At 45.4% G+C, this 12,389-nt stretch overlaps 1 protein-coding gene across 1 annotated transcript in view; it reads left to right on the forward strand.

The window, feature by feature from the left end:
- Positions 1-2,473: 2,473 nt before the first annotated feature.
- LOC119162114 (histone-lysine N-methyltransferase SMYD3) overlaps positions 2,474-12,389 on the forward strand; it is a 56,484-nt gene continuing 46,568 nt past the window's right edge. The window contains exons 1-2 of the mRNA XM_075879435.1: positions 2,474-2,699; positions 8,952-9,015. Coding sequence (XP_075735550.1) covers positions 2,593-2,699; positions 8,952-9,015 — 171 coding nt within the window. The 5' untranslated portion in view covers positions 2,474-2,592. The remainder of the gene's footprint in view (positions 2,700-8,951; positions 9,016-12,389) is intronic.

The raw sequence follows: 12,389 nt of genomic DNA on the forward strand, positions 1-12,389 counted from the left end.
AACACATCGGACTCTTATACGATGTAAGCCTATAGGAGATTTAGGAGATTTAGAAAATTCAGTGATCAAGCTCAAATGTGCGCTGAACTGGAGTGTTTCTCGCACAAGTAGCAGCACGTTCTTCCTATAGATGTCTGGCTGTCGACGACACCGGTGACGGTAGCAAAAAATACAGTTCGAATGCACTTGATTGATTGACTGATTGATTTATATGCGGGGTCTAACGTTTCAAAGCAACCACATGATCATGAGAGACGCCGTATTGGAGGGCTACGGAAATTTCGACCACCTGAGGTTCTTTAACGCGCACCCACATCTGAGCACACGGGACTACAGCACTTCCGCTTCCATCAAAAATGCAGCCACTGCAGTCGGGATTCGATCCCGTGACCTGCGGGTCAGCAGCCGAGTACCTCAGCCACAAGACCGCCGGGGCGGGGTTTTCCAATGCACTGCTCCAAAACGTCCACCTCGGATTGTCCCAGACATTACAGTGTGAGCGTTGATGCCGGAAACAGCTGAATTGTGGGAAATGATTTGGGGGGTTTAACGTCCCAAAACCACCATATGATTATGAGTGACGCCTTATATTGTGGAGGGCTCCGGAAATTTCGACCACCTGGGGTTCTTTAACGTGCACCCAAATCTGAGTGCACGGGCCTACAACATTTCCGCCTCCATCGGAAATGCAGCCGACACAGCCGGGATTTGATCCCGCGACCTGCGGGTCAGCAGCCGAGTACCTTAGCCACTAGACCACCGTGGCGGGGTGGATTCTGAGAAAAGCTTGCGTGCTTGCTTGCTCCTTGATATATGGCTCCAACCAACACGGGGGATTGGCCTTTCGGCGAGAACTATTGCGGAACTAGCTGTCTTATTTTTCGTGCTGCATAACTACTAGCGAGACATACAAGCTTTGCTCAATAATGTTTTTACCAAGTCCATTGACAGTAAGCCAGTGGTAAATTGTGTATATATATAGCTCGCTGTTGGTGAGATGGATAGCATATGAGTGACGCGGGCTATCTTTGGTTAACGCAGCAGCGCGCTGAGGAGCGAGGAGTCGTTGATTCGAATCCGCGGAAGGGTGCCTTGGGATGTTTTTCTGATTAAATTTACACACACACACACACACACACACACACATATATATATATATATATATATATATATATATATATATATATATATATATATATATATATATATATATATATATGATATATATATATATATATATATAACCTGTAATAAGAAGTAACAAAGCAATCGACTGAGACCCCCCGAGCGCTCGTAAAAGCATTGACTTACGCCTGTGCCCTCTAGCATTATCTGAAGGGATTACACTTACCTTTTTGTTGACGGTTAGTTTATTATACATTCAGCGTATATAACTACAATATATACACTACATCGTACATTATATCGCTGGAGAACTATTGGTTATTCCAGTCCAATAGAAAATAATATGTGCCGTATACATATATACACCCAGTATTCGCGAGCGGGTGAGGGAGTCCATTAATTGGTAGGAAGATAACGTTAACAAACATTTTTAACAAGCTTAAATTGAGGACGACGCAGCGAGCAATGGAAAGAAAAACGGTAGGTGTAACCTTAAGAGACAAGAAGAGAGCAGAGTGGATTAGGGGACAAACGGGGGTTAAGGATATCATAGTTTAAATAAAGAGGAGGAAATGGACATGGGCCGGGCATGTAGCGCGTAGACAGGATAACCGCTGGTCATTAAGGGTAACTAACTGGATTCCCAGAGAAGGGAAGCGGGTTAGAGGCAGGCACAAGGTTAGGTGGGCAGACGAGATTAAGAAGTTTGCGGGTATAAATTGGCAAATGCAAGCACAGGACCGGGTTAACTGGCGGAACATGGGAGAGGCCTTTGTCCTGCAGTGGACGTAGTCATGCTGCTGCTGCTGATGATGATGATGATGATGAGATTGTTTCCCCATAAAACCATCCTACTTCATGCTTCATTAATTCTCACTTTACGACAAGCGAGAACTTAGCGACACGATAGCCGCTGCTCCGGTGGCAAGGCGTCAATGTTTGTATTTGCGCAACTGAAGATGACTCTGTGCGGTATAAGCATACCATGGGCGATGGTAACATGGGCGTTAGCCGCCGCGGCAGTTTATACAGGTCAACCCACCACAGTGCTTTTACCGCTTACGTCAAGTTAAATCTAACGCGCCTGTTGGAACAAAAGCGTCTGCTTTAACCGTCAATATTACGCGAATAAGGTATGTCCGAAGTCACTTTGGGAACGACATGGCGAAAGACGTCCCCTCTGTCGAAGGACGCACACTCTCGCCGCGCCGTCTGGCGGAACATTAGGCGGCGGTTGCGCGAGTGTGGCGCAACCTGTGAGCTCTGGATCACAGCTGGCTGCGGGCGGGTTGAGGGAAGCGAGGGGGGTGGGCGAGAGAAAAGGTAGGGGCGCGCCAGAGGTAGGAAGCGGAGGGTGCCGGCTGCCAAGCGCGGGCCTGGCGTCGACGAGCTCTGGAGAGACAAGACTGCCGGCGATTCCGTCCGTGGGAACGCCGCTCTCCTGCCAGTTCGACATACAGCTCAGCTATGCTGTCGTACAAGCCAGGAGACCTGATCGTCTCGTCTACTCCGTTCGCATACGTGGTGGACCCACTGAATGGAGCCGGCCGGGTGTGCGATTACTGCTTCAGGAGGTGAGCGGTTTGAGCCTGATTTGACGCGCAGACCAAACCGAAGCTTTGCGCAACCCTCGAGTCCGGCTGCTGTAGAAAGAGCAAGCAAAAAACTTCAGCAATTAAGTTCTTTGCTGAAGAAAAAAACAAGCAAAAAAGCAAGCAGACGGCACACGGGGATCACTTTATTCCATATTTCGTTCGCAGGTTGGGCACTGAGCTGCCGTAGCGGTTACGTGAGACGCCGTAGCAGACGACAACGGAATGATGGTTTCGGTTTCTCTTTCGATCAGCACGTTCATTTCTCATTTTACTTATTTTTCTAGATGCTAGTGGGCTGAATAAATGTTCGCAGATGATTATAGATAGGGTTTTATTCGCGTGTATTGTAAGCGCGCAATTTCACTATTGCAACTAAGTAGTGTTAGAATTACTTTTTGTTCCACCACTTTTTATTTCATTTCCTCACCGCTTGGGCGATGCGCACATGCATGCGCGTGTTTTATACCAACCCGTGTTGCAGTATTACATATCAAATAGTTGTTTTTATTTTCGTTCTTTTCTCGTTCGTTTCTTTTCTCTTTTTTTTTTTTTTGTTAAGGTAAATTTTTTTTCGAGCCTTGGATCTTTGGATATGATGGCGGTGATGTTTAAAACAAAAAGCAGGATTTACAAGCATTCTGTCACTGATCAGTTTTGCGATTGAGTTATGGAGGCTCTACATTCGCTCTGTTCATTATTACGAGCTTGTACTGCGTGCATGCACAATTTTTAGAGTCGATACAGAAAAAAAATGGCTTTGATCACTCATATTCTGCAACACACCTATTTTTCGTTATTATTTTTGCTTTGCGCGCATATGTAAAACGTGTAGGTGGGCAGGTCATCGCGGGTTTGTGGAATACGTAAGGATTTCACGGGTTAGACTGATGACTATAGGCAGTTGCACATGTATTGTATGTGTGCGTATCAAACGCGGGAAATATTGCCGAAAGAAAAACTCCTGTTCTCTTTTCCGGACTTGCAAAAATGTAGGAATTGCGAATAAAACTAATGCATGTGGAGTATAGTACACGTAGTCAACATTAATAAAAATTGTCGAGCTATTTCCATACCCACACCTCGACATGATTATGAGGCACGTCCTGGAGGGAATGCTCTAGATTACTTACATCTTGGGGTGATTTGATGCAAACGTGTGTTCTTTATTTGTTGCTCCGCATTGTATGCACAGGGTTATGTCATACACATGATTCAAATGCAATGGATTAACTTTTATATAGTGTAAGCCAAAGAGGAGGAGGAAGCAACAAAAGGGAGAAAGCAGGGAGGTTAACCAGAAAGACATCCGGTTGGCTACCCTACACTGGGAGATTAGGGAAGGTGACAAGAAAGACGAGAAAGAGGGAAGAGAGGGAAAAGAAAAAAAAAGGGGGGGGGGGGAAGAGAGACTGACAGTCATTTCACTGCAGCGTGTAGAACTCTACCGCATGTCAGAGGCGTTCACACAAGCCTGTCTTCCTCAGGAAACACAGCAGGGCTTTCACTGACTTGTGGGCTGTCGAGGCATGTGGACGTTGCTGTAATAGCACCTGCACAGAAAGAGGCCGATCATCCGGTCGCCGCACTGCGTAAGCTAAAGAGAGTTTCTCAAGTTCTGCACTATGTAGCTGTGCCGGGCCGAAGCGAAAAAGTGGCCGCTTCTCGTAAAGAGTCTGAAACGGGGTAACAACAAAGCGTGTTATATCGCTGACAGACACGGACGAGGAAAACACAACGGGACGACCGCTAGCTTTCAACTGACTATTTATTGTCGTAAGCAACAGTATCAGTCGAAGAAAAATGGAAACCAGCCACGTCCAGAAAGGCGAATTCATTTGCAGCCAGCGCCACTGAAGAGCAGCTGACACGGCTATAACCGGCCCCAGCCGGCTGTCAGGGCGGCTTCAAAGATATCTCGCGTATTTTTATCGGTATTCCTATATACACAACGGTGCGCTCTTAACAAATCTTCACAGCCACAATCACTACATTGTGCAGACGCCTGACCATTTTGTTATGGACCCAACTTCTGCTAGTGCTATCGCAGTCCATCATTAAAGCATGTTCCCACTGCCCAATGTAAACTTTCCCGCAAGAAAACGGAAATGATACACCATATTTTAACGCTTGAAACAAATGGAGACTGATGCTATCCTGTGTGCCTCTTGCAACTAAAGGGGTGTATGGTCATATTGCTGTTAGATGAAAATCTGGTGTTGTTACTATTAGTTTGAACAGAGGCATGTAATGTACCGACACTAATTTCATGGTTAAGTGCGCGATACATTAGTAAAACCAATTTGAGCTAAATAATGTAGCGTAATGCTAGTACGCTTAATGAAGTATATTGAGTACTGAATGGGACATGCCGTTAGAAAAACTGACGATCCGTAAGGCCTGATTCTGTAAATGCTGTAGATGTGTTAAATGTGTGGTATATCGGTTTCCGCAGACGAAAATGCAGTACTGAATGTGGCAATGTATGAATACGTAATAAAGTGAAGTTCTTCCATGCTTTGGGAAAAAACGAGCCTGTTAAAATTTGTACTCTGATACCAAAAGCGATCTTTTTCGAGATCATTTCAGCATACAAGTTAAACTGGAAATGACGATCAAGCTTGACCTCAATAAAAGATCACACTTTCTTTCTTTCTTTCTTTCTTTCTTTCTTTCTTTCTTTCTTTCTTTCTTTCGCATTGCTCAATGTTCCCTCCTAACTGCTTCTTTCCTCCACTCCTTCTAGGCATGACGCATGGACTTCACCCATGCGTCATGCCTAGCAGCGCGACATTTCAGCTCTTGGGTACAGGCAATAACGACGGTCATGCGTTCACATCCAAGCAGCAATGAAATGTGGTGTACGTGAAATGACAACCGACCTCGATAAAAGGTCACACTGCCATAACTGAAGCGGCTGATTGCCGACAAGCGACCGTCGCACTTTTGAGGGCCGCATTTTTAATGTAACAATAATATCTGGGGTTTTACATCCCCGAAAATCCAAGATATGATTGAGAAACTCTGTATAGCGATAGGCTGAAAAAAAAATTTTCACCATCTGGTGTTCTTCAACCTGTGCTGACATCGCACCGTACTCGGAGCTCTCTACAAAGCATTCGAGGGACGAATTTCTGTACACTCGCCGGGGTTTTCGTGTACTACGCCACTGCCGCCGGTGAAATGTTCGCTTATAAGCAATCCCTTGAAAAGCGTTGAACGATGCTCATCACGCAACCAACAATGCAGCGCGTGGTGTTCGAGGCGGGCGAAGGGCATCGCCGCTGTAGCGTATACGTTCGGTCACGTTCGTTCGCAGAGAGACTGACGGACTCCTGTTGCATGGACCATCTGCCCCGAAATACTCACCAACTGCCAGTGCGGGCGCGCGTTTGTTTACTCAGAGTACGCGTATAGAGCCGTGCGCGCGATTATTTTTCTTTAGCTTGGCAAGACGTCAGGCAGCGCAGCTTCTTTTCTCGTTGCACGGCGTATCCCGGCTCCTCCTTCTCTGATTGCAGCCCGTCCTTGCAGCCGTCTCTTGTAGTCGGTGCACCCGGCGGTGGTCCCTCATTACGTCAAAAATAGGCGCTGACTGATGGTCGCTCGCACTCCTCGAGCTCAGAATCCGCGCAATATGACTGCGCCACCGCCGTGACTGCGACGGGCTCCGCCAGTCACCGAATCATATTGATTGATATGTGGGGTTTAACGTCCCACAACCACGATATGATTGTGAGAGACGCCGTAGTGGAGGGCTCCGGAAATTTCGACCACCTGGGGTTCTTTAACGTGCACCCAAATCTGAGTACACGGGCCTACAACATTTCCGCCTCCATCGGAAGTGCAGCCGCCGCAGCCGGGATTTGAACCCGCGACCTGCGGGTCAGCAGCCGAGTACCTTAGCCACTAGACCACCGCGGCGGGGCAGTCACCGCATCATAAGACAGGTAGATGTTACGAAAGTAAAAGAAGAATAAAATAAAGGTGGGGGATGCTAGTTCGCATTGTTTTTTTCAATACCTTTTTCCCCCTCCAATTTATGATGAGTGAAGCCAGCCGGGAATAAGAAAAAATAAGTCACGTGAATTCGGCCGCAAGTTAATTTTACTGTAACATTAAATGTAGTATGATGAAAGAGACGGGCCGGAAGTGACCGAGTATGCACGCCGAAATATGAAGGTCACATTTCTGCATTCGTTGAGGATAACCATCCTCTGCGGAATGACAACTTCGTTCTCAACGAGCCAATGGTGGGGATTATAGCGCATTCTTTGTTTTGCAATGTAAACTGCAAAATATATGTACACTCTCAACTGGCGTCTTTCCTGTGTGCGGATATCAATTTCGCAGCTGTTCTCATGCATTGGGCGGGCATGGTGTTTCTTACCAGTGGCGTAGCCAATTGAATACAGAAAGGAAGACGCTGGTTCTGCAAGTACCAGAATCTTTCTTACATGAGTGAGACGTAAGCGAGGGTGATCCGCAGCGTTATATCAAACAAAACAGTGTCACAAAAAGCAGGACCACTATGTCTTAGTTTACAATAGCTAGATAAACGAAAGAACGGGAATATTACGAGGGCTTCAGCCCTTCTTTACCGAAAGAGCGTATTCATTATATTGGGGAAATACTTTAAATAAGACAGCACGTGAACTAAGTGAAGTTTTTCAGACAAAAAGTGAGCAGACAGGTGTAACATGCCTTGGTTCTGATCATTGACACGAGAATAAGCGTTTTTTTAAATCATTCACGAAGTTTCGTTTTGCGCCCTGCAGGCGATAATTGAGCGAAAAGAATGACGATAAATCAAGTTTTGTTGCGCGGTTTTTTGTTCACATTCATGATTGTTTCACATAAGCTCAGTGCAGATACCTCGCGCTTGCATGTTCCGCCTTTTACAAAACGCAAACAAAGAGTCGGGTGTTGAACGCTCGTCTGTCCACTTCTCTATGTACGTGTTTTTCGCGCGCTGCAGTTTCTCCATGAAAAGTAACCAACTCGCCAAACTTTCAGTTCTATTGCAAAGCTCAAGCAACCAATACACACGCAACATCGACAAGTATTGACTGGGCGACTTGCTTTGTCGTGCTTGAACTGATATAGGTGATCAAGCAAAAGGAATAAACTAGCAAACCGGCCAAACGAAAGGACACAGCGCTCTGTTTTTGAGTTTGGCCGGCTCGGCCGTTTCTTCGTTGTGCGTGCATCGCTCTATCAATTCAATCGCAAAGTGGTTTGTGTACTGTTCTTGTGTTCCATGAACTGCTCCACACATGGGTTATGTGATGATCAGCCACGAATTTGCTGAACTTGCTACCATACACAAAAAAAATAGCAGTTTGTATAGATCTGTCGCAGTGCTCGTCATATCCATCGCTTTTTGTCCGTCTGTTTTGTCATTAAAAACCACATCTTTATACTTTTATAACGATTTTTTTTGCTTACACCATAAACTTCTTTATTGTTTACTTTCTCTGCTCAACAGTTATTGCTACAATCCGCGTTGGAATCTAAAGCTTCTGAAAGTATATTAACTAGTCATGGGCGAATATTTCAGCGCTTCGAACATTCAAACGAATATTGCATTATTAGAATTCGCTTCGACTCGACTAATTTAGATTATTCAAAATTTTCAAGTATCGCAAATTAACGAATAAACGTATATTCTACAGCATGTAACCCCCTGCTAAAGAAATTTCACTGCAACGTAGGACTGATATACCGTGAAATTACGCATCCAGGGCAAATACACACAGCCACTTGTTAAGGTTAATTGTAGTGCATGCTGCCTTGCCCTCGGTTAATATCTGTTTAGTGTAGAAGCGTGTTATAGAGACATGTATACGCTGGGTATAGTAAACTTGATACATTACTAAGATTATAACTTGCATCTTACTGATATTCAAATCTCGCTACTGTTTAGAGTTGTTTACACTTCACATGAAACTAAAAAAGGTGACATTCACGCATTAGTTTCGGTTCTTAAACATATTGTGCAATTTAGTTGGGTCATGACATACATGCAGAACTCAAAATTATTCAACCAAGCCGCTATTCGCTGCGAACGCGCTTCGAAGCTCGATTTCTCCGTTCGCCAATCTCTGCAATTGTTATGGATGTGACCTTTGTCCCGATTTCACGGTAAAAGCGCTAGAGATGACGTATCACTTGTTGTCTGCTGAATTCATGGCTAAGCCTTGTTTATTGCATCACATCAATCACATATTGCAGGAGTGAGAGCCTCAAGCCCTGCGCCCGGTGTCGTGTGGCACACTACTGCAACAAGCTGTGCGAGGTGAGAGCTGTCCTCTACCGCACTTAAGTTTTGCACAGATCTTTTGTGCATTGGCTTGTCATCAATACAAGTATCCGGTATGCCTGTTGTTTGCATGCTACGTGCAGGGCTCGTCGTAAGTACTCAAGCCGCGCTGCCGTAGCATTTCTGGGGTCTCCAAGAGCGAGCGCCACGCTCTTAAAGTGAACGGACGCAGCATACGCGGTCGTAACCAACCAAACACAAATTTACTTATTTAACTGCTTTTAGAAACGACGATATCGTCAGCCGAATAATTATACATCAATTGTGCTCAAACACGCTAAAACAATCTCACACATATTCACGCAATACTCAACAGCATAACAAACACAAGGCGGCGTCGCCGATGCCTTACTCACCACGAGGGCCCCCAGCAGACGGCCCGTGGTGCCGTGCACCGGGGACACACTGCGTTCAGCATAGAGTTTCTTGATATACACTAGAGGGAACTCTGGCGCTAGTGTCTATGGGAGCTGCAACACACGGCGCTTCAGCGAGCATTGGAATGATGGGTAGTACACACATTTGTCTAAACTTCGTATTTCTGGCCTGCTTTTGGCTTCGTGTGTGTTCATGTGGCTTGGAGCTGTTTTTTCACGAAAACATAAATTAGCAAATGTTCACCGTTTGCGCTTCACAACCTTATTCTTTTAGGCTTACCATTTCGAATCAAGTCACTAAGTTCAAAAGGGTTCGTTCTTTCTTTCAAAACAAAACCAGAACCAGCAATAAACGAAGCCGCAAGTACGATTCGCCGTCCGCAAGTACGAAGACTAGGCAAATGTGTGTACTGCCCATCATTCCCATGGTCGCTGAACAATCGCAGCGCCAGAGTGCTTTCTAGTTAATTTTGGGAAACTCTATGGCGAGAGACAACGATTCGCGCCAAACGCCATGCGCAAAAGAGAGACTCACTCAACTCTTTCGTGCCCCACCAAGGCTTGCCGCCAGAGGTCACCGCCGGCGCTACCAATCTAACCATGATGATGATAGTGGTGATTAACGCTCGCGAACACAACGCCACCTACCCCTGAATAGTTGTGACCACAAAATGTGGCGTCTGCGCGAGACACGTGCGCCACGCGGCGCGCAGTACTTTACAGGGGGTGTCAGCACCCCCACAGAATACAAGAAATAGCGACCTGGGAAAATTTTAGCACCCCTGTAAATGCGAGAAAATGACAAAAAGAAAGTGAAAATGTGCAATCTATATACACCCTGCGAACAACTTTAAACCGGCCCATTTACTTTACCTAAGTTTTATGTCGGGTGAGTTCGTGCATTGCTTAACGAAATATTTGTGGCGCCGCAATCCATCCATCCATCCACCTACCCGTTCGTCCGTTTACGCGCCACACACAGTAAATATTTTAAACCCTTACGGATGTAAACTGACTAGTTGCCACAGGGACACCCCATGAGTGTTTTCGGATATACCATTGTGAAAGGGTGTTAGCTGCACACCCTACATGAAGGGTGTCTAGCTAAATAAATCTTAGGGGGTTAGGGTATTCTTATACTTTAACATCCTTCTAAGAGGGCGTTGGAGGGTGTGTGCCACCTGCTACATCGACTCTCACAGAACCTCGAATAGGTATATGTCATTCACTATATCGGGTATAGGGTAAGGTAAAATGCGACATTTTGACTTTACCAACCTCTGTAGCTAGAACAAAAACTACTTTTCTTTGTTTCTCTTTTCCAGCGATAAGTGCTGCATGGTCCTTGTCCACTTTTTCAAGTGTAAAAATTGATGAGTGTTCACAGCGTTTGCACGGAAAAAATTACGCGGCTGGTATCAGTGTGTTCGGGACCTGTAATAAAGGGGTGAAACTCTGCTCGGCCGAATTTTCGGATTCCTGCATGAAGCTACTGCTGCGCTGGTATAGCAGCGTAACTATTTATTTCGTTGCTTCAGATTACGAGCTACATAACACCAATGGTTTAGTTCGTTTGGTGGCCGGGGCCAAAGCAGAATTTTTTTCGAATTCTGTCATGCGAGAGGGGTAAAACGCGACAAAAAACGCGTCCAGTTGCTCTATATAGATTGTCTTATTAATTGAACCACCAACTTACATTCATTGTATACTATATTTCTTTAGGAGGATTCGGACATACAAGACAATATCATATTGTCACGTTGTCTTGACGCAGACAAAGGTAGAGACGACTTGTCGAAATGAAACTGTTTATCTGGCCGAACATGTGGGCGGAAAACAGAAAGTCATATTACAGCGATGCGCACTGGCACTGAAAGTGGCGAAGAGATCATCGGCCGTCGATCAACTGACACGCGGTGAAGCGGGACGGCATTTATACACGTGTTCTTGAATATTCGAGCGTTATCGCTAGCCGCCACGTAAGTTCCAGGATAATCTGCAATGTTCGCGTTGCTTGCGTAATCTTAACAAAATTATCTACTACAGTTCCGAAGCTTCTTAAGGCGTGGTGAGCGCTGAGCGCTGAACATTACTTACGGTGTAACGGGTCCATAAGAAAGCATGAGGAAGGAATGTGGCAATCTAGAGCTTCCTGGGAGGAAACCGACATGAAAAAGCACTGATTGCCGTTCAAAACATGACTCCCCCCCCCCCCCCCCTATCTCGCTGCATCGAGGTTTTCCCGTGTTTCCAAGGATGCTCCCAAGAGACGCATAAAAAAATGGCTGAATCTCCAAGTCAAGTTAGTCGCAAACACGTTTTGGGATTGTGTTTAAACGACGTTTTCCAATACCATAATGGAAAAAAAAGCACTAGAAAATCTGACTCCAGCACTGTTTTCAATTCATTGCCTCACAAAGCCCGGTGGACGAAGTTAAAAGCCATGAAACGCCTGAGCATTTCTGCATCTAAACGGCGAATCGAGGTGAAGAATATAGGTCGAGACATCTCTATATTGAATAATCTAAGGAGGTTCAAGCGTTCTACAAAAGACAACATTCGCACAAAGAAAAACCAGCGGCTTTGATCTGCAAGGAGTTTTGGATCGATACAACACCGCGTTCTGTCTAGATTGAATGCGCGGAGTTCAAGTATACTGGGCCTGCGTAAGCGCCCACAAAGGAAATTTCAAGTCTTTTTACAGCAAAAACAAACAACAAACTGAAGGATTGGATTTTTTTCACACTGACTCATTTCGCCCCACGCAGCGAATCGTTTTGGCCCACAGGCTGGGGCAAAATGAGACATATGGAGCAATTTTTTTTATTTTTAAAAAATGTTTTGAATGTTATGTAGCATACAGATATACCTTGTACCCAAAGGAAAGTTTCTGCGCTGATGTAAAGTCGTTAGAAGTGAATTCAAAATAAATATTCGTTGTCTTAAAATATTTGTCGCATTTCACCCCACCCT

Source organism: Rhipicephalus microplus, chromosome X (genome assembly GCF_043290135.1).
Source record: "Rhipicephalus microplus isolate Deutch F79 chromosome X, USDA_Rmic, whole genome shotgun sequence".
Classification (NCBI taxonomy): Eukaryota; Metazoa; Arthropoda; class Arachnida; order Ixodida; family Ixodidae; genus Rhipicephalus; species Rhipicephalus microplus.